The following is a 23,682-nucleotide window of genomic DNA, read 5'->3' as shown; positions in this document are numbered from 1 at the left end:
TTTTGGACACTAAGGGCAATTTATCATGGCCAATCCACCTAACCTGCACATCTTTGGACTGTGGAAGGAAACCGGAGCACCCGGAGGAAACCCACGCACACACAGGGAGGATGTGCAGACTCCACACAGATAGTGACCCAAGCCGGAATCGAACCTGGGACCCTGGAGCTGTGAAGCGATTGTGCTATCCACAATGCTACCGTGCTACCACATTTCCTTTCACATCTTTGGTGACCACAATCTGTCAATCTCAGATTTTAAACTAACAATTCACCTAGCGTCAATTACCTTTCGCAGAAGAGAGTTCCAAACTTATACCACACTTTGTGTTTAGAATTTCACTGTGGAAATGTTCTGCCTCTAACTTTCAGACTTTGCTCCCTCGATCTCGACTCCCAAACCAGGGGAAATCATATATTTCTGTCTACTCTATCTGTTCCCCACAACAACTTTGGAAACTTTGATCAAATCATCCCTTAGCTGTCTTAATTTCTGGGAATGAGATTCTAGTTTGTGAGGTTCTGCATGCTTGCCTTCACTGGCCGGGGCATTGAGTATAAGAATTGGCAAGTCATGTTGCAGCTGTATAGAACCTCAGTTAGGCCACACTTGGAGTATAGTGTTCAATTCTGGTTGCCATACTACCAGAAGGATGTGGAGGCTTTAGAGAGGGTGCAGAAGAGATTTACCAGGATGTTGCCTGGTATTGAGGGCATTAGGTATGAGGAGCGGTTGAATAAACTCGGTTTGTTCTCACTGGAACAACGGAACATAGAACATAGAACATTACAGTGCAGTACAGGCCTTTCGGCCCTCGATGTTGTGCCGTCCTGTGAAACCCCTCTAAAGTCCCTCTACACTATTCCCTTATCGTCCATATGCCTTTCCAATGACCATTTGAATGCGTTTAGTGTTGGCGAGTCCACTACTGTTGCAGGCAGGGCATTCCATGCCCTTACTACTCTCTGAGTAAAGAACCTACTTCTGACATCTGTCCTATATCTATTACCCCTCAATTTAAGGCTATGTCCCCTCGTGCTAGTCACCTCCATCCGCGTGAGAAGGCTCTCACTGTCCACCCTATCTAACCCTCTGATCATTTTGTATGCCTCAATTAAGTCACCTCTTAACCTTCTCTCTAGCGAAACCAGCCTCAAGTCCTTCAGCCTTTCCTCATAAGATCTTCCCTCCATACCAGGCAACATCCTTGCAAATCTCCTCTGTACCTTTTCCAATGCTTCCACATCCTTCCTATAATGTGGCGACCAGAACTGCACGCAATACTCCAAATGCGGCCGCACCAGAGTTTTGTACAACTGCAACATGACCTCATGGCTCCGAAACTCAATTCCTCTACCAATAAAAGCTAACACACCGTACGCCTTCTTAACAACCCTCTCAACCTGGGTGGCAACTTTCAGGGATCTATGGACATGAACACCAAGATCTCTCTGCTCGTCCACACTACCAAGAATCTTACCATTAGCCCAACACTCTGTCCTCCTGTTATTCCTTCCAAAATGAATCACCTCACACTTTTCTGCATTAAACTCCATTTGCCACCTCTCAGCCCAGCTCTGCGGCTTATCTATGTCCCTCTGTAACTTGTAACATCCTTCTGCACTGTCCACAACTCCACCGACTTTAGTGTCATCTGCAAATTTACTCACCCATCCTTCTACGCCCTCCTTCAGGTCATTTATAAAAATGACAAACAGCAGCGGCCCCAAAACAGATCCTTGTGGTACACCACTAGTAACTGGACACCGGTCAGAACATTTCCCATCAACCACCACCCTTTGTCTTCTATCAGCTAGCCAATTTCTGATCCAAACTGCTAAATCACCCTGAGGTTGAGGGCGACCTGATAGAGGTCTACAAAATTATGAGGGGCATAGACAGAGTGGATAGTCAGAGGCTTTTCCCCAGGGTAGAGGGGTCAATTACTAGGGGGCATAGGTTTAAGGTGCAGGGGCAAGGTTTAGAGTAGATGTACGAGGCAAGATTTTTACACAGAGGGTAGTGGGTGCCTGGAACCCGCTGCCGGAGGAGGTGGTGGAAGCAGGGACGATAGTGACATTTAAGGGGCATCTTGACAAATACATGAATAGGATGGGAATAGAGGGATACAGACCCCGGAAGTGTAGAAGATTGTAGTTTAGTCAGGCAGCATGGTCAGCGTGGGCTTGGAGGGCCGAAGGGCCTGTTGCTGTGCTGTACTTTTCTTTATTCTTTGTTCTTTTGTATTAAGGGTGTTTGGGTTTTTCTTGCTGGTGTTACCTTTGGGATATAATTAGCCAATACATCAGGGAAGATCGCTTTGACACAGGGTCATCTGGACTCAAAACATTAGCTCTTTTCTCTCCCTACAGATGCTGCTAGAACTGCTGAGATTTTCCAGCATTTTCTCTTTTGGTTTCAGGGAAGATGATCTCCTCTTGATTATGTGGGGTTACATGGGGCAGACAGGACCTTGATTTGACTTAATTTCCGGCACTGGCTCAGGACTGAGGTATCAGCCAGGAATCACCAATGTGGGGAATGCAGCATGCTATACATTTTCTGATACTTATATCCCAGTAACACCAGGTGCTGGGAAATGAAGAAAGGACGTGGCATTTTACAGTGCTTCCCATGACCTCACAACACAGCATTGTGCTTTTGTGAAATGTAGTCACTGCTGTAATGTAAGAAGCACAACAACCAATTAGCTCAAATTAAGGTCCCACAAAGAGCAATGTGCAAATGACCACACCATCTGGATTTTAAAATTCTTTCATGAAATGTTGATGCCTAATCCCTAATTGCCCTTGAGAAGGTGGTGGTGCGCCGCCTTCTTGAAACCCTGCTGTCCATGTGGTGTAGGTACACCCACTGTGCTGTTAGGGAGTGAGTATTGGTTGAGGAACAAATATTGAATGGAGGCACCAATCACTTCCTTGTTCTTCTTTATCAAAGTGCCATGGGATCTTTCACTTCCAACTGACAGATTATTGTCATCTGAAAGATTATGGGCGCAATTCTCCACACTCACGACGGTGCGGAGAATAGCGGGGGTCGTAAATTTTTACGGCCACGCTAGTCCGACGCCCTCCCGCTATTCTACCCCCCCCCCCCACGCCCAACTCCCGACGCGAATCGCTGCCGCCGTTTTTTTACGGCCAGCAGCGATTCTCAGCTGGCCGATGGGCCGAATTCCAAGCCCTTTACGGCCGTTTTTACGAACGGCAAACACACCTGGTCTGGCTGTTCGTAAAAACGGCCGTAAAGTCCCGATCTTGGCAACCATGGCACCGATTGGCACGGCAGTACCACGGCCGTGCTAAGGGTGCCATGGGCCCGCGCTCGGTGCCCACCGATCGCGGGCAGCGGGTCCGATTCCCGCGCACTCTTTGTCCTTCCGCCGCCCCGCTGTATCACTTCGCGAGGCGGCTGAGGGGCATCCCGGCCCGCGCATGCGCGGGTTTCGCGCAAATGCGCGATGACGTCATCCGCGGGTTGGAGTCTTCCAATCCGCGCATGCGCGGCTGACGTCATGTGACGCGTCAGCCGGCGCAAACTCTGGCAAGCGGGCTTAACGAAATTCGTTAAGCCCGCGATGCCGGAGTTCACGGCCGCGGCATGCTAGCCCCGACCGGGGACCAGAATCGGTTCCCGGTCGGGGAGGGGGAGGCTGGCATCAAACCCGCCCGGTTTTGACGCCAGCCTTACGATTTCTCCCTGTCTGGGAGAATCGCGCCCATTGCTTTTGACAGGACAGGACACCCTCAGAACCGCAATCGACTTCCAGCTACGGTCTGAAGAGCAGCCAGTTCTGGTTGGAAGTTCTTGGCTGACATTCCTTCCTCCCCCACTGACATCAAAAGTATCTTGACATCATGACACGACCTGTCAAATTAAATGCCGATGTAGGTTCAGGCCAACAGGGAAAAGGTGAATGTGACAAGTGTGCTACAATAGCAACAAGTTCCATTCCTACATCACCGTTCATATTTCAATGTGCTTAGGCTGGCAGTATCAAGCAGAATCTGATTCCGACCCACAAATTAAGATGGGTGACCAACAGATTGGTCAGGAAGGGAGGGAGGGAATACCAGAGTTTAGGGCAACTGAAGACATGGCCACCAATGGTGGGTGATGAAAACCAAGTGTGCACAAGAGATCATAATTGGAGAACAGGGTTGTAGGCTAGTGAGATATGGTGGTAGGTGATTGGCTGGTGTGTGTGTGTGGGGGAGGTGGGGGGGGGGGGGGTGAGTGTTGCAGGGGATTGCTAGTGGAGGGATTCAATAACAAAGATGGACATTTTTAAAATGTACTGCAACTGGGCCAGTAACCAAAGTGTATCAGCGAACAGAGGAGTGGCGGGTGAATTTGGATTATGGTGGCAGAGTTTTGGAATAAGTCATTTAGTTATTTAATAATTCACAACACAGAAGGAGGCTATTCTACCCTTTGTGACTATTCTGGCTCTCCACAGAACAATTCAATCAGTACCACACTCTCCCACTCCATCTCCGTATCCCTCTAGGTTTATTTGTTTCACTTATCCATACGATTTCCTTTGAACCCATTGAGTAATTCCACTTCTACCACAGGCAGCGCGTTCCAGGTCATTGCCACTCGCTGTTTAAAAACGTTGTAACGGTACCGGACCAACCCCCAATTTATGTTAGGAAAACGGATGAGAAACCCCAACAATTTTTCAATTTATGAAACAGTGAGGAGAGGATACTTCACCCAAAAAGTGATTCCACTGACAAATCGAAATCTTTTATATTAAAACAACTGTTATTAACACAGGAGTAACTATATTAATATCTGAGAAAATAACTTTTCAATTAACAATTAAACAATTCTTAAAATAACAGGGAACCTTTAAATTCTAACTTACACCTTCCCTATCTCCAATTAAGCAAAGCCAGTTACAGGTCAAAAGCGACTTGTAAACAAAGTTAGCAAATACAAGGATACTTGCTGTGCTATTGTGTAGCGATTTCCTTTCAGAAAAGTAGAGAGAGACCCTTTCAGGCACGATCTGAAAATCCTCCTGTCTCTGTCAGACTCCTGCTCAACCTGCCAGCATTGGGCAAAACTGCTAGAGCTGTTGGGGAGGGTTTAAACTAATGTGGCAGGGGGATGGGAACCAATGCTGGAAGTTGGAAGGTAGTAAAACAGGGACAGAAACAAAAGGAAGTAAGGGGAAAAGTGCAAGGCAGAGAAGACATAGTCAGAAATCCATAAGGGCGACAGTACAAGGTACAGTGACTGAGGGGAGCACAGTGAATAGGCCCAGTAATAACAAAAGGAATAAAACTGGAGATGTTAAGATTCAAAACAGAGGTAAAAAAACCAACATAAGTGTACTTTACCTGAATGCTCGTAGTATTCGGAATAAAGTAAATGAGTTGGTGGCACAAATCATCGTAAATGACTATGATTTAGTGGCCATTACTGAAACATGGTTAAAGGATGGTCACGACTGGGAGTTAAATATCCAAGGGTATCAAACTATTCGGAAGGACAGAGTGGATGGTAAGGGAGGTGGTGTTGCTCTGTTATTTAAGGATGACATCCGGGCAATAGTAAGGGATGACATCGGTGCTATGGAGGATAAGGTTGAATCCATTTGGGTGGAAATCAGGAATAGTAAGGCGAAAAAGTCACTGATAGGAGTAGTCTATCGGCCACCAAATAGTAACGAGATGGTGGGGCAGGCAATAAACAAAGAAATAACTGATGCATGTAGAAATGGTACAGCAGTTATCATGGGGGATTTTAATCTACATGTCGATTGGTTTAACCAGGTCGGTCAAGGCAACCGTGAGGAGGAGTTTATAGAATGTATCCGTGATAGTTTCCTAGAACAGTATGTAATGGAACCTACGAGGGAACAATCGGTCCTAGATCTTGTCCTGTGTAATGAGACAGGATTGATTCATGATCTCATAGTTAGGGATCCTCTCGGAAGGAGCGATCACAATATGGTGGAATTTAAAATACAGATGGAGGGTGAGAAAGTAAAATCAAATACTAGTGTTTTGTGTTTAAACAAAGGAGATTACAAGAGGATGAGAGAAGAACTAGCTAAGGTAGACTGGGAGCTAAGTCTTTATGGTGGAACAGTTGAGGAACAGTGGAGAACCTTCCAAGCGATTTTTCACAGTGCTCAGCAAAGGTTTATACCAACAAAAAGGAAGGACGGAAGAAAGAGGGAAAATCGACCGTGGATATCTAAGGAAGTAAGGGAGAGTATCAAATTGAAGGAAAAAGCATATAAAGTGGCAAAGATTGCTGGGAGATTAGAGGACTGGGAAATCTTTAGGGGGCAACAGAAAGCTACTAAAAAAGCTATAAAGAAGAGTAAGATAGAGTATGAGAGTAAACTTGCTCAGAATATAAAAACAGACAGTAAAAGTTTTTATAAATATATAAGACAAGAAAGAGTGGCTAAGGTAAATATTGGTCCTTTAGAGGATGAGAAGGGAGTTTTAATAATGGGAAATGAGGAAATGGCTGAGGAACTGAACAGGTTTTTTGGGTCGGTCTTCACAGTGGAAGACACAAATAACATGCCAGCGACTGATAGAAATGAGGCTATGACAGGTGAGGACCTTGAGAGGATTGTTATCACTAAGGAGGGAGTGATGGGCAAGCTAATGGGGCTAAAGGTAGACAAGTCTCCTGGCCCTGATGGAATGCCCAGACGCAGCATGGGTTCGTTAAAGGCAGGTCATACCTAACTAATTTAGTGGAATTTTTTGAGGACATTACCAGTGCGGTAGATAACGGGGAGCCGATGGATGTGGTATATCTGGATTTCCAGAAAGCCTTTGACAAGGTGCCACACAAAAGGTTGCTGCATAAGATAAAGATGCATGGCATTAAGGGTAAAGTAGTAGCATGGATAGAGGATTGGTTAATTAATAGAAAGCAAAGAGTTGGGATAAATGGGTGTTTCTCTGGTTGGCAATCAGTAGCTAGTGGTGTCCCTCCGGGGTCCGTGTTGGGCCCACAATTGTTCACAATTTACATTGATGATTTGGAGTTGGGGACCAAGGGCAATGTGTCCAAGTTTGCAGACGACACTAAGATGAGTGGTAAAGCGAAAAGTGCAGAGGATACTGGAAGTCTGCAGAGGGATTTGGATAGGTTAAGTGAATGGGCTCGGGTCTGGCAGATGGAATACAATGTTGACAAATGTGAGGTTATCCATTTTGGTAGGAATAACAGCAAACGGGATTATTATTTAAACGATAAAATATTAAAGCATGCCGCTGTTCAGAGAGACTTGGGTGTGCTAGTGCATGAGTCACAGAAGGTTGGTTTACAAGTGCAACAGGTGATTAAGAAGGCAAATGGAATTTTGTCCTTCATTGCTAGAGGGATGGAGTTTAAGACTAGGGAGGTTATGTTGCAATTGTATAAGGTGTTAGTGCGGCCACACCTGGAGTATTGTGTTCAGTTTTGGTCTCCTTACTTGAGAAAGGACATACTGGCGCTGGAGGGTGTGCAGAGGAGATTCACTAGGTTAATGCCAGAGCTGAAGGGGTTGGATTATGAGGAGAGGTTGAGTAGACTGGGACTGTACTCGTTGGAATTTAGAAGGATGAGGGGGGATCTTATAGAAACATTTAAAATTATGAAGGGAATAGATAGGATAGATGCGGGCAAGTTGTTTCCACTGGCGGGTGACAGCAGAACTAGGGGACATAGCCTCAAAATAAGGGGAAGTAGATTTAGGACTGAGTTTAGGAGGAACTTCTTCACCCAAAGGGTTGTGAATCTATGGAATTCCTTGCCCAGTGAAGCAGTTGAGGCTCCTTCATTACATGTTTTTAAGGTAAAGATAGATAGTTTTTTGAAGAATAAAGGGATTAAGGGTTATGGTGTTCGGGCCGGAAAGTGGAGCTGAGTCCACAAAAGATCAGCCATGATCTAATTGAATGGTGGAGCAGGCTCGAGGGGCCAGATGGCCTACTCCTGCTCCTAGTTCTTATGTTCTTATGTTCAACTTAAAGCTCCTAGCAGACTGCCAAACCTACATCAAACTGAAAATCTGCAGACAGACCTGGCTGCTCCAAGTAATTACATCATCTGTATCCCATTCACAGGTCCCATGGCCTGCCTACCAAAGTCTAAACACGTGGGTGGCACGGTAGCACTGTGGGTAGCATTGGTGCTTCACAGCTCCAGGGTCCCAGGTTCGATTCCGGCTTGGGTCACTGTCTGTGCGGAGTCTGCACATCCTCCCCGTGTGTGCGTGGGTTTCCTCCAGGTGCTCCGGTTTCCTCCCACAGTCCAAAGATGTGCAGGTTAGATGAATTGGCCATGCTAAATTGTCCTTAGTGTACAAAACACTAAGTGAGTTTTTAGCATAGTGGACGTGACATCCACAAATCCCTGCCAGAATCCCATAAGCTTCGCACATGCCCAAAACATGTGGGCATGATTTGCGGGCCCTCCTGCACACCTGACACACTTGTCCTCTACCCCAAAAAACCTACTCATCCGGGCCACCTTCATATGTGCCCAGGTGAACCACCTTGTATCAGGCTGAACCTGGCACTTGACTCTGCTCAGAGCATCCTCCCACAGACCCACCTCTAACTCCTTTCCCAACTCATCCTCCCATTTATGCTTTAACTCCCCTACAAGGGTTCCCTCCTATTCCATAAGTTCTTTATAGATTTCTGATACCTTCCCCTCCCCCACCCCCGTCCTAGAGACTACCTTGTCCTGTATCCCCTGTGGCAGTAGATGCAGAAAGGTCGAAACCTGCCTTTGGACAAAATCCCTCACTTGCATATAACAAAACCGATCCCCTCTCGGCATTTAAAATTTCTCCTCCAGATCCTCCAAACAAGGAAAGCGCCGATCAATAAACAGATCTTCCAGTCACTCAATACCTGCTCTCTGCCACCTCCGAAACCCCCCATCAAACCTCCCTGGGACAAACCGGTGATTACCACAAATTGGAGCCCACACCGATGCTCCCTCCACGCCCTCCACTCCCATATGCTTCCCCCACTGCCCCCAAACTCTCAGGGCCGCCACTACCACTGGGCTTGTAGTGGACCGGGCCGGCCAAAATCGGTGGCTTCTAATCATTCTACAATCCGCCAATGGGAACAGCTTTTCTATGCCTATCTTATTAAAACTTGTCCTAATCTTGTACCGCTATCAAGTTAGCAAGAAAAAGCAATAGACCTGAGGATTGGGAACAGTTTAAGATTTAGCAAAGGCAGACCAAGGGATTGATTAAGAAGGGGAAATACAATATGAAAGTAAACTAGCGGGGAACATAAAAACTGACTGTAAAAGTCTCTATATGCATGTAAACTGAAAAAGATTGATAAAAACGAGTGAACAATCAGAAAAGGGGGTTCATAAGGGAAACAGAGAAATGGCTGAGGAACTAAATTCATACTTGGCTTCTGTCTTCGCAAAGGAAGACATGAATAATGTACCAGAAATTCTGAGAAACACAAGTTTTCGTGAGGAGCTGAAAGAAATTAGTATTAGTAGAGAAATGGTTTTAGGAACATCAATGGGATAAATCTCCAGCGCCTGATAATCTTCATCCCAGAGTACTTAAGGAAATTGCCCTATTAATAATAGACCCATTGGCGGTCATTTTCCAAAATCCTTTGGACTCTGGAATGTTCGTACAGATTGAAGGATAGCTAATATAACCTCGCTATTTAAAAATTTAAAAGAGAGAAAACAGGGAACTATAAACCAGTGAGCCGAACGTTGGCAGTAGGGAAGCATGGTGGTTAGCATAAATGCTTCACAGCTCCAGGGTCCCAGGTTCGATTCCCGGCTGGGTCACTGTCTGTGTGGAGTCTGCACGTCCTCCCCCTGTGTGCGTGGGTTTCCTCCGGGTCCTCCGGTTTCCTCCCACAGTCCAAAGATGTGCGGGTTAGGTGGATTGGCCATGCTAAATTGCCCGTAGTGTCCTAATAAAAGTAAGGTTAAGGGGGGGGGGGTTGTTGGGTTACGGGTATAGGGTGGATACGTGGGTTTGAGTAGGGTGATCATGGCTCGGCACAACATTGAGGGCTGAAGGGCCTGTTCTGTGCTGTACTGTTCTATGTTCTATATTCTATGGAAGTTGCTAGAGTCCATTTTCAACAATTTCATAGCGTAGCATTTGGAAAGTGGTATAATCAAACAAAGTCAGCACGGATTTATGAAAGGAAATCATACTTGACATATCGACTGGAATTCTTTGAAGATATAACTAATAGAGTTGACCAGGGAGACCCGGTGGACGTGGTTTATTTAGACTTTCAGAAGGCGTTCAACAAGGTCTCACATAGCAGACTACTATGCAAAGTTAAAGCGCATGGGATTACAGGTAGTGTGTTGAGATGGATAAAAAGCTGGTTAGTAGACAGGAAGCAAAAAGTTGGAATAAATGGGTCTTTTTCCTATTGGTAGGACCTAACAGTTCACATTATATATTACTGATTTGAACGAGGGAACTAAATGCATTACCTCCAAATTTGCAGATGATACAAAGTTGGGTGGGAGGGTGAACTGTGAGGAGTCTGCAGGGATGCTTCAGTGGGATTTGGACAGGTGAGTGAGTGGGCATATACATGGGCAGATGCAGTATAATGTGGATAAATGTGAGGTTATCCACTACGGTAGTAACAATAGGAAGGCAGATTATTATTTGAATGGATGTAAATTGAGAGAGGTGGATACTCAGCGAGACCTTGGTGTCCTCATGCATCAGTCACCGAAAGTAAGCGCACAGGTCCAAACAGACAGTAAAGAAGGCAAATGGTGTGTTGGCCTTCATAGCGAGAGGATTTGAGTATAGGAATAGGAATGTTTTACTACAATTATATTGGGCATTCGTGAGGCCACGCCTGGAGTACTGAGCGCAGATTTGTTGTCCTTATCTGAGGAAGGATGTTCTTGCTATGGAGGGAGTGCAGCAGAGATTTACCAGACTGTTTCCTGGGATGGCGGGACTGTCACATGTGGAGAGACTAAATTGGTTAGGGTTATATTCATTTGAGTTGGGAGTCCTCATAGAAACTTAGAAAATTCGAACAGGATTAGACAGAGTAGATTCAGAAAGAATGTTCCTGATAGTGGTGGAGTCCAGAAGTAGGGGTCATAGTTGCGGATAAAGGGGAAAGCTTTTATGACAGAGGTGAGGAAAAATTCCATCACCCAGTGAGTGGTGAATCTGTGGAATTTTTTACGACAGAAAATAGTTGAGGCCAAAATGATGTGTAATTTCAAGAATGATGTGGAGATGCCGGCGTTGGACTGGGGTGAGCACAGTTAGAAGTCTTACAACACCAGGTTAAAGACCAACATGTTTGTTTCAAACACTAGCTTTTGGAGCACTGCTCCTTCCTCAGGTGAATGATTCGTCAGGATTCCTCAGGATTCACCTGAGGATGGAGCAGTGCTCCGAAAGCTAGTGTTTGAAACGAACATGTTGGACTTTAACGTGGTGTTGTCAGACTTCTTACTAATTTCAAGAAGGAATTAGATAAAGTCTTGGGGCTAAAGAGATTCAGGGATATGGGGGAAAGGTGGGATCAAGGTATTGAAATGATGATCAGCCATGATCATAATGAATGGCAGAGCAGGCTTGAAGGGCCGAATGGCCTCCTCTTGCTTCTATTTTCGATGTGTGTTTCTATGCAAATCTTTCCTTAATTTTCTTTGCTCCAAGGAAGCCCCAGCATCTCCAATTTAACCTTGTGGCCAAGAGCCCTCATCCCCGCACCTATTCTGTTAAATCCTCTCTCAAGGGTCCTCACATTCTTCCTACAGTGTGGTGACCAGAACTGGACGCAATGCTCAAGTTGTGACCTAACCAAGGCTTTAATTAAGGTTCAGTATAACCTCCCTGCTTTTGCACCTCTTCATATGAAGCTTAAGATCTGATATGGTTTGCTAGACACTCTTTCAATATGTCCTGCTACCTTTATGTTCTGCACGTTCACCCTGGTCATTCCGTCCCTGCACATTCTTTAGAAATGTGTCATTCAGTCTACTTGGTCTTCCTATCCCTTCTGAAAACATGTATCTCGTCAAACTGAGATGAGTTTTCTGGAGGGTGCAAGATGGCGGCACAGTGGTTAACACTGTGCCTCACAGTGCCAGGGACCCGGGTCCAACTCCAGCCTTGGGTGACAGTCTGTGAACTTTGCATTTTCTCCCTGTGATTGTATGGGTTTCCTTTGGGTGCTCTGGATTCCTCCCACAGTCCAAGAATGTGCAGATTAGGTGGATTGACCATGATAAATTTACCCTTAGTGTGGAGGGATGTGTAGGTTAGGTTATGGGGATAGGGCGGGGTGGACAGGGAAGTGGAGATGGGTAGAGTGCTCATTCGAAGGTTCAGTGCAGACTCAATGGGCTAAGTGGCCTCCTTCTGTACTGTATGGATTCTATCTTATGAATACTGGCCAGAAACGCATAACCTACACTCAGCCTGAAAATATAACAGAAAGCAAAGATCAGTGCTCAGAATCCACAAAGCAATATCGATCAGTGCAACTTTATCTAAGTTAATTAGATGTTTTTTTGTGAACTGTGTATAGGAACACTCAGCAAAGGCAAGAAGAGAAATCTGAACTGACAATTGTTTCATAAAGAGATGATAAATCTCACATTGAAACAGAATGTGCTATTTCTGAGTGTAAACGATGGCTGCTACATTATTTGTAAAAGCACCCTGAAGCGGATTTGCTTGCAAGCGAAACCATACATTGATGGATTTATGCAGTGTTCAACTTGATCTAGTCAGGTTGACGTGTGCACGTGGTTGAGCTAATACACAATATTGCAGAGTAAATGGGTGGGTGTACTTACTGTGAAATGGGCTGAGATAAACCACGACACTCTGTCCTTGCATCAGAGCGAAACAATATAAAAACCACTGGGAATTTCACCAATCATCACATCGTCCCTGGCAAACAGTGGAAGGTAACCCAGGAACCTTGACGGTGTCAGACTTACCCAGATTAGTGAATAGGATCAGAATCACAGAATGGTTACAGCAAAAGTGGAGGCTATTTGGCCCATTGTGTCTGTGCTCATCCTCTGAAGTAGCAATTTACCCAATACCTCTCCCTCAGCTTTTCCCCATAACCCTGCACATTTTTTATTTTCAGATAATGATTCAATTCCCTTTTGAATGCTTCGATTGAATCTGTCTCCACCACGCACTCAGAGAGTACATTCCAGATCCTAGCTACTCGCTGCGTGGATCTGCCTCCACCACACTCTCAGACAGTACATTCAAGATTCTAACCATTCGCTGTGTGAATCTGTCTCCACCACACTCTGAGACAGTGCATGGCAGATCCTAACGACTCGCTGTGTAAACCTGCCTCCACCACACTCTCAGACAGTGTATTCCAGATCCTAACCACTCGCTGTGTAAACCTGCCTCCACCACACTCTCAGACAGTGTATTCCAGATCCTAACCACTCGCTGTGTAAACCTGCCTCCACCACACTAAGGCAGTGCATTCCAGATCCTAACCACTCGCTGTGTGAACCTGCCTCCACCGCACTCTCAGACAGTGTATTCCAGATCCTAACCACTCGCTGTGTGATCCTGCCTCCACCACACTCTCAGACAGTGTATTCCAGATCCTAATCACTCGCTGCGTGAATCTGCCTCCACCACACTCTCAGACAGTCCATTCCAGATCCTAATCACTCGCTGTGTGAATCTGCCTCCACCATAATTTCAGACAGTACATTCCAGATCCTAACCACTCACTGTGTGAACCTGCCTCCACCACACTCTCAGACAGTACATTCTAGATGCAAACCATGGGTGATAAAGTTTTTTTCTTCAGTTGCTGCTGCTTCTTTTGCCAATTACCTTAAATCTGTGTCCCCTGCTTCTTAAACTAATGGGAATAGCTCGTCTTTCTGTGCACCCTGTCCAGATTGTCATGATTTTGAATTTCTCTGTCAAACCTCCCTCTTAACCTTCTCCAAGGAGAACAGTGGCAACTTCTCTGATATTTATATCTGAAGTTGTTCAACCTTGTAACCATTCTCATAAATTTGTTTCTGCGCTCTCTCTAATGCTGAACATATTTCCTAAAGAAATAAAGGAATTCTCGGCAGCACGGTAGCATGGTGGTTAGCATAAATGCTTCACAGCTCCAGGGTCCCAGGTTCGGTTCCCGGCTGGGTCACTGTCTGTGTGGAGTCTGCACGTCCTCCCCCTGTGTGCGTGGGTTTCCTCCGGGTGCTCCGGTTTCCTCCCACAGTCCAAAGATGTGCGGGTTAGGTGGATTGGCCATGCTAAATTGCCTGGAAGGGCCAGTAGTAAACAATGTGAAATACCAATGGTAAGCCAAACATTCCAGTTTACTCAGTGCCACAGCTGGTCACCTTCATCAATGATACCGTAGATCAGCACCAAGAAGACCAATGATCACCAGACAGCAGTAAAGACTGATAAAAACAGAATGCATTCATTATCATAGCCACGATAACAACAGTATGTCTAGACTGAGGAATTACTCTTCCACATGCAAAACCAATAGCACTAGAATGAAAGGTGGCAATGTGACCCCCTACCTAGACCCACACCCTACCCTATCCCAAACCCAGCAACCCCACTTATCATTTTGCACACTAAGCTGCAATTGATCATGGCCAATCTACCTAACCTGCACATCTTTGGATATTAGGGGCAAGTTATCATGGCCAGTTTACCTAACCTGGACATCTTTGGATTGTGGGAGGAAATCGGAGCACCTGGAGGAAACCCACCCAGACACGGGGAGAATGTTCAAAATCCACACAGTCATGCAATGTCAGAATTGAACCCGGGTCCCTGATGCTGTGAGGCAGCAGTGCTAACCACTGTGCCACCGAGTCGCCCAAAATATTTTTTGTGAGGAAAGAGATTTTCATTCAGCACATTGGCTTTTGGGAACACATTGAGAGTGCAGAGATAAGGGTAGCTGCACTTCATTTCTATTTGCACGGAATTGTATTTGCCAGTTACTTGTCCAGAAAATGCAATGATTCCACTGGCGCTCAAATCCAGGTCCTTCTGCCTGTAAACCAGACGCGATAACCACTACACCATGGAACCAGCCTCCTCCTGCACCGTAGGGATTCTATGATTCTATAGAATCCCTACAGTGCAGAAGGAGGGCATTCAGCCCATCGGGTCTGCACTGACCCTCTGAAAGAATACTCTACCCAGGTCCATTACCCTGGCCTATCCCCATAACCTAACCTGTACATCTTTGAACACTGAGAGGCAATTTATCATGGTCAATCCACAGCCGGACATGCCTGCGGGGTTGCTTGGCTCCATAGTGCTGCCATGGCCGGTTAGGGTATTGCTTTGGCCTGGGGTGTCCCTGCGCCTCTGCTGCCCTACCAGCTGGGCAGTGGGAGTTTCTCTGTATCACGGTTTGCTTTCACCTCTTTAGATGGATCTGTGCTGTAAACGGATTTTGAATTACCCAACAACCTGAATGGCCTTTTCAAGTGGCAGATCTTCCTTAGCTTGAAGCATGCCAGAGTGCGCTATTCGCTACTCAGACAACAGTTCTGTCTCTGTTTAGCTCTGATTTCATGTCACAGCCTTCGGCCATTCTGTACAACACTTTCACGAAGGAGTTAACAGGTTCTCCTGATTTTTGGACACAATCTTTCAAAGGTTATGGGCCAGATTAAACCGTCTCCCTGCACCCGGCCAGGGTGCAATGAGGCCGTTCAATCTCGTAAGAGGCCTCTCGCGAGATTTGCGATGATCGGAATGCTTCGTGAGATCTAATGAGATGTCGTGAACTGGGTCTCGCCCTCATTGGGTGGGATCCAGATTTGCATATTTAAGTGAGCTGTTAGGCTCACTTAAATATGTCAGTACCGGATTCTCCCACTGCCCGGGATCGAACAACCGTGCTTGGGAGACTTCGCCATGGCGCTGTTTAGCGTAACGGCAGCTTGGGGGTCCCCCAGGCCATTAGTGGTCCCAGGGTTGTTGGTATCTGGCAGGGTGGTATCCTGGCACTCCTGCTAGCATCTGGGCACCTTGGCACTGCCAGCATGGCACCTCAGCACATGCCACCCTGGCACTGCCAGGAATCGGGCCCGGGGGTGCCCTGCCCTTATGAAGGCTTGAGGACTCCCTAACTGTTAAGTTGGGGCATTAGGGATAGGGCTGGTTTAGCTCAGTGGGCTAGATAGCTGGTTTGTGATGCAGAACAAGGCCAGCAGCATGGGTTCAATTCCCGTATCAGCTTACCCGAACAGGCACCGGAATGTGACGACTAGGGGCTTTTCACAGTAACTTCATACTTGTGACAATAAAAGGTTATCATTATTAGTGGACAGGTCCGAAGACTGCGATGGGGGTTCCAGATATTGGGGAGATTGGGGGCAGCATTTGGAAATTAAGGTAAGTGCGGACTTAGTGGGGTGTTCCTCGCCGTTGCCAAAATAAAACAGAGTCCCGTTTGATAGCAGGGTTGTTCTTGCCGCCAAAACACCCTGCTAAACCTGCCGAAATGTGACTCTTTTTTTCCTGTTTAAATCGTGCTCCTTGTTACTGCTCAGATTAAAATAAGCTTTATAAAATTTTGTTGAGGATTCATTGATTTCTCGGACGGGATTCTCCGACCTGCCAGCTGCCTATTTCTCGGTGGCAGGAGGCGATGTGCCGTTTGCTGGTGGCAGGAGTCTTTGCTCTGTCTATGGGAATTCCCACTGAAGACACCCCACACCCATGGGCTGGGGTGCGCTGTAGGCAGGATCAGAGAATCCCACCACCAGCGAACGGCTGGAGAATTCCGGCCCATGTTTAGCTATTGTATCATTGGCTTTCGGACCTGCCGAATAAAACCTGTTAACCTGTTCAGTTTGTTGCTATTTATCTCTTCCTGAAGCAATCATGTATCCAAGGAATCTCTTCATCAAATGTTCCTAGTTTACTGATTGGTCAGGGCCTTGATGAGTCCAAACTGGTCTGGTAAGGTAGATTTTTTGATCCCTGGTCACTTAAAATTAAACGAGTGTAAATGCAATGATAAATCCGAGATGGTGCTGTCATATGCTTCTTTTCAATGAGGTAGAATCATTGAATCCCATCAGCCAGGAGGCCATTCGGCTCATTGCATCTACCCGACCCTCTGAAAACGCACCCTACCTAGGCCCTAACCCCACACTATCCCCATAACTCCACCTCAACCCAATTTAGCATGGCCAATCCACCTAACCTGCACATTTTAGGACTGTGGGAAGAAACCGGAGCAACCGGAGGAAACCCACGCACACACGGGGAGAAAGTGCAAACTTCACCAACAGAGCTACCTGAGGTTGGAATCGAACCCAGGTCCCTGGCATTGTGAGGCAACAATGCTAACCACTATGCCACCGTGCCGCCCGGGAAGATAGAACCCCGCCGCCAGTGAACGCCGCCGAGAAACACGGGGCTGGGGGAACGGAGAACCTCTCCCATTGTGTGTTGTTCAGTAGGTCTCAAAAAGGGGTTCTGAGTCTTGTATAGTTTGACAGTAAGTTTATTAACCTCGAGTAACAATGTATATGTATGAAATACAAGGTCTAAGCTAGGAACTGTCTCCATGTTTGCCTCCACACACATCTCTGTCCGTATAATATTCACAAGAAAGATTTAAACTTAGAAGTTTATTAAATAAAATAAACAAAAAGTCTCAAAGCAGTGGGCAGTACATCCAGTGCCAGACAGGACCATCTGAAGATGCTGGTTCCCATCCTGGCCAACTTTTAACTGTCTGATTTAATAAGCCCCATTGTTAGGCCTCAGCCCCCCAGTGGTGGAGTTCGTACTCTGCGAGCCCCATGGGGAGATCAGTCGGGTCGTCCCCGTGGGTCCCGTGGGGGTATTACGGTCTTGTACAAGTCTGCCCTTTCAACTAAGGTCATGTGTTCCTTTACAACACAGTGTGGGCGGTTCTGTATCCAGTTCCATGTTGACCCCTTTTATTCCAGACCCTTATACAGCAGCATATATTGTGCACTTCTCGTGTGTGTCACACTTTCTTCCTGTCACATTTTCTCTTCACGCTTTGTTGGTAAAACATTATATCCTCTAACCTGGTACAAGTTATGTCACGGAAGCACTGTGCATACGACTAGTATATTTTTCTCATTTTTAACACCTGTCAGTTCATTTGTTATTGACTTTGTAAACTGCATTTGCAGTGAGGTTTTCCGTCTGTAACACGCCACTGCTTAAAACTCTCTGTCCTCTTTACAGAAAGATGTCAGTGGAATCTCTGAGGAGGTTTTGCTCCAATTGTTGTCCTGCAATGGCAACAGTAGTAACCCTGATTGGTCAGAGTTGGAAATCCAGAAAGTCTTCAAGTCTTGTTTGCAACCACTGAAAGGACTGAAACAACCTCTTAACCAGGTGAGTAATGTGGGTTCTCCTGTAGAGTCTGCACGTTTTCCCATGTCTGTATGGGTTTTCTCCGGGTGCTCCGGTTTCCTCCCACAATTCAAAGATGTGCCGTTTAGGTGGATTGGCCATGCTAAATTGCCCTTAGTGTCCAAAAAGGTTCGGTGGGGTTACTGGGTTACAGGTGTGGGTTTAAGTGGGGTGCTAATTCCAAGGGCCAGTGCAGACTTGATGGGCCAAATGGCCTCCTTCTGCACTGTAAATTCTATGAAAAGAAACTTTACCAGTGCTCCCAGTTTCTGAGATTCTTCTCCCTGTGTCTGTGTGGGTTTCCTCCGGGTGCCCCGTTTTCTTCCCAAATTCCAAAGATGTGCAGGTTAGGTGGATTGACCATGCTAAATTTCCCCTTAGTGTCCAAAACATTGGTGGGGTTACGGGGATAGGGCTTGAGCCTGAGTAGAGTGCTCTTTCGGAGCTTCGGTGCAGACTTGATGGGCCCAATGGCCTCCTTCTGTACTGTAGGGATTCTATGATTCTTGTATCGTTGGTTTAATGGTTCAGCTGCCTTAATGAAAGTGAAATTGTAGATTACCAGCAGCAGGCCATTGATCTCCTCACTGTTCTGAGATGGGAGGTTGAGACTGGCTCCTGTATTCTGTTTGTATTGTTATCTCGCTGTGTCAGCTGTCACACCGTGGGCAGCACCCTTTCCCCCAAAATCACAATGTTCTGAGGGCACATCCTATTCCTGATGTAGGAGCAGAGCATGAAGTGGATTATAATCCTGGTCCTCCCGTCACCTGTGTGTCACGGCCCGCACTTTGAAAAACCCTGACCTAGTAATTTCCAAGCTCAGGGTCAAGACCTGTGGGTAGGTTGCAGGTGAGTGGCAGGAGGGTCATGGGGCCATCGGTCGCAGCGTTCCAGATCACGGGAAGAAGTGCCCAATGGCCGCGACTGGCTTTCAGAATGCCGGCCGACCCACGCATGCGTGCCCCCGAGGTAATGCGCAGGCCCAGAAACCAGCGAGGCAGACCACCTCCTCCTGACGTCAGCGAGCTGTCCCAGGAACAGATTGTTTTAAAAAATCGATGGATCTTCTTTCCAGAAACTGTCACATTAAAGATAAGCGAAAATGGTGGGTCTGGAGATCGGGCAGCATGGGTCGCGAAGTTTGGGTGGCGTGGATCCTGAAGGATGGCCCACTGGTAAAAATGGGTCCTGGGCAAAAAAGTTAGAAAAACTCTGACCTAGATGATGTGCTCAAGCCTCAGTTCAACAATGTTATTTATTTGCAATTTTACTAATTTAGTTTTCACTGGATTGGATTTGTTTATTGTCACGTGGACCGAGATACAGTGAAAAGTATTGTTCTGCGTACAGCCCAGACAGATCATTCCATACATGAAAAAAAAACAAAGCGCATCCAAAAATACACAATGTAAATACATAGACACTGGCATCGAGTGAAGCATACGGAGTGTAATACTACTCAGTAGGGAAGATGTGTGAACATATCAGTCCATAAGGGGGTCATTGGGAGCCTGGTAACAGCAGAGAAGAAGGTGTTTTTGAATCGATAAGTGCGTGTTCTCAGACTTTTGTATCTCCTGCCTGATGGAAGAAGTTGGAAGAGTGAGTAGGCCGGGTGGGAGGGGTCTTTGATTATGCTGTCCGCTTTCCCAAGGCAGCGGGAGATGGAAACAGCCAATGGAAGGCGGCGGGTTTGCATGATGGGCTGAGCTGTGTTCACGACTCTCTGTAGTTTCTTATGGTATTGAGGAGTATAGTGGAGGAGGTGTTGTTGTTTATCCATACTGATTGTGGTCTATGGGTCAGGAAGTCAAGGATCCAGATGCAGAGGAAGGAGCCAAGTCCTAGGTTTTAGAACTTTGATATGAGCTTGGCTGCGATTATGGTGTTGAAGGCGGAGCTGCAGTCAATGAATAGGAGTCTGATATATGAGTCCTTGTTGTCGAGATGCTCCAGGGATGAGTGTAGTGCCTGGAAGACAGCGTCTGCTGTGGATTGGTTGTGGCGAATTGCAGTGGATCAAGGCATTCTGGGAGTATTGGGTTGATGTGCCTCATGACCAACCTCTAGTAGCACTTCATTACGATAGACGCCAAGGCCACCGGACGGTAGTCGTTGAGGCACATTGCCTGGTTCTTCTTTGGAACTCTGATGGAAACAACTGACAACTGTCCATTTATTGGTGGGTGTGGTATACCCAAACTAGCTAATGAAATAGAATGTAACATAGGAAAGTGTTGCTGCAACTGTACAAGGCATTCGTGAGACCTCATCTGGAGCATTATGTATAGTTTTGGTCCCTTTATTTGATTAGATGAAGACAGAATCAACGGAAAACCTGACTCACCCAACCCTTCCTGAGCCTCACCTGATCTTTCACCCTCAGGTGGGTCTCCTCCAACATCGCCACAAACTCTTTAAATGCGTAAAGACCCTTGACCACTTAACTGGTCCCCCTGACACCCTTACCTTCCACATTATTATTCTGACCGCGGGTCTCTCATCTCCCCACCCCTCCTATCTGCAATCATCATAGCCCCGGCCCTGCGCAGCGGGCCTAACACTTTGTTGCCGTCGAACCCTTCTCCCCCGGCCTCCCAGAATCCTCCCATCCACTTCCTCTTGCAAACACCTCTCCCAGTATCGATCCAATCCTCCCACCTTTCACACCTCCGAGGCCTATCGAAACCTGTTTGACTAGGCTCCAATGATCGTGGCCCTCCCCCCACCACACTCCCGTTCACTAGCCAACCTTCGCTTGCTAGTGTGGAGGCCCCTTACCAGGCCCCCCTCCTCCCAATCCACTCCCCAATCCCTGAACACAAAGACACTCAAACATAACTAGCGCACAAAACCCGCACCCCAGAAACCCGCCATAACTCCAAAGCCCAATATTCTCATACCCACTGTAGCCCATAGCAAAGGTTAACTACCCTTTCCGATCAACCAAACCAAGAACAAAACATCCAACTGTTCCCCCACAAATACAAAACAAGTAAAAGAATCTGAAACAAGAGATAAGGCTGTACATAGCATTTCACCCCCTCCCTTCAGTCCGAAGCCAAGTCCCAGTCCCATCTCTCATTTCAACCCCAGTTCTTCGGCCTTCATACACCCCCGCTGCCTCCATCATTAGGCGAGGAGACGAGGACCCGTGGGCACAGCCTTAGAATTAGAGGGGGTAAATTCAGAACAGAAATGCGGAGACATTTCTTCAGCCAGAGAGTGGTGGGCCTGTGGAATTCATTGCCGCGGAGTGCAGTGGAGGCCGGGATGCTAAATGGCTTCAAGGCAGAGATAGATAAATTCTTGATGTCGCGAGGAATTAAGGGCTACGGGGAGAATGCTGGTAGGTGGAGTTGAAATGCCCATCAGCCATGATTGAATGGCGGAGTGGACTCGATGGGCCGAATGGCCTTACTTCCACTCCTATGTCTTATGGTCTTATGGTCTTATCATCTCAAAGTTGAAGTCTCACGCGTTATAGGTCACCCTCAGCTTCGCTGGCTAAACCACGCCGAAACCTCGCACCTTTGCTGAAGAGTGCTGCCTTCACCCGACCCAACACCGCCCACCTTCACGCCAGTTCCACCGCCAAGTCCTGGTATATATGAATACCAGCTCCTTCCCACTTCACCTCACACCTTTGCTTCGACCAGATCAGGACCTTCTCCTTAACATGGAACTTGTGGAAGCAAATTATCACCGCCCTTGGTGGCTAATTTTCTTTTGACTTGGCCCTGAGTGACCGTTGAGTCCTGTTCAGCTCATACCGGGAGGGTTCTTTTCCCTCCCCCAACAACTCCGCCAACATCTTTGTGATGTACTCAGTCAGCCTCGGACCCCCCACCCCCTCAGGTAAGCCCGCTATTGTTAAATTCTGCCATCTCGACCTGTTCGCCAGATCCTCCACCTTGGCTCTGAGACCTTTGTTGGCCTCCACCTCACCCTTCGCAGCTCCTCCCCCATCGAGGTGAACTTGTCACTGTGTTGCGACAGATCTTCCTCCACATCTTTCAACTTCCCTCTTTGCTCCCGGACCTCGGCCGATGTCTTCGATACCACTGCCGTCACCGGGGCCATTGCCTCCTCCATCCACTTGTTCATTGCAGCCATCATCTCCTTTTGTATCACCTCCATATGCTTAGCGAACTACCTCTCGAATTCTCCAGCCATCACCTCGGTCAGAGTCTCCACTGTGAAGGGCGTGGCCCCATCCAGCGACCCAGCCTCCGCCATCTTTCCTTTTGCCGGGCTGACCCGTTCGCTCGACAGCGAATGTTCACTCGCCCCCTTCTTTCCAGTAGCTTTCTTCTGGGTCTTAGATATCCCCCAACTTCCTTATACCTTCCTGTGCCAGCTTGTTCAAAGACTGCCCCTGAAACCGGGCATTAAAATCCAAAAACCAGAGCCTCGAGCAGAAGCCACCCAACGTGCAACTTCCACCTACATACCACCACCGTAAGTTCTCCCTCCCTTCTTAACCAGGAATGTTATATTAGCCATTTTCCAAACCTCTGGGACCCTCCCTGCCTCCAGTGATTCCTGAAAGACCACCACCAATGCCTCCACGATCTCCTCAGCTATCTCCTTCAGAATCCTGGGGTGTAATCCAACCAGACCGGATGATTTATTCACCTTCAGACCCTTCCATTTCCCTAGCACCTTCTCCTTCGTGATGCCCACTACACTCACCTCTGCGCCCTTACTCTCTTGAAGTTCTGGTGTGCCACTGGTGTCTTCCACTGTGAAGACTGATGCAAAGTAACTCTGTCATTCCTTTGTTCCCCATTACTACTTCTCCAGCCTCATTTTCCAGTGGTCCAATGCCCATTCTTGCCTCTCTCTTACCTTTCATATATCGAAAGAAACTCTTGCATTTTCTTTTATATTACTAGCTAGCTTACACTCGTATTTTGCCCCCCCCCCCCCCCCCCCCCCCCCCCCCCCAATCAGCCATGGTTGCCTTGTCCTCCCCTTAGCATGTTTCCTACTCCTTGGGATGAATTTCTGTTGTTCCACCCAAATAACTCCCCAAAACTCCTGCCATTGCTGTTCCACTGTCTTCCCTGACAAACTCCCCTTCCAATCAACTTAGGCCAGCTCCTCCCTCATGTCTTTGTAGTTACCTTTATTCAATTTTATTCTCCCTCTCAAACTGCAGGGTAAATTCTATCATATTGTGGTCGCTGCTCCCTAAGGGTTGCTTCATCTTAAGCTTCCTAATCAAGTCTGCCTCATTA

At 47.0% G+C, this 23,682-nt stretch overlaps 1 protein-coding gene across 1 annotated transcript in view; it reads left to right on the top strand.

Moving 5' to 3' along the window:
• Positions 1 to 23,682, top strand: part of tnfsf11 (TNF superfamily member 11) — a 67,004-nt gene that overhangs the window by 3,481 nt on the left and 39,841 nt on the right. Inside the window, exon 2 of the mRNA XM_038801255.1 lies at positions 18,266 to 18,418. Coding sequence (XP_038657183.1) covers positions 18,266 to 18,418 — 153 coding nt within the window. The remainder of the gene's footprint in view (positions 1 to 18,265; positions 18,419 to 23,682) is intronic.

Source organism: Scyliorhinus canicula, chromosome 7, assembly GCF_902713615.1.
Source record: "Scyliorhinus canicula chromosome 7, sScyCan1.1, whole genome shotgun sequence".
Lineage (NCBI taxonomy): Eukaryota > Metazoa > Chordata > Chondrichthyes > Carcharhiniformes > Scyliorhinidae > Scyliorhinus > Scyliorhinus canicula.
This window is presented reverse-complemented; position numbering and strand designations above follow the sequence as displayed.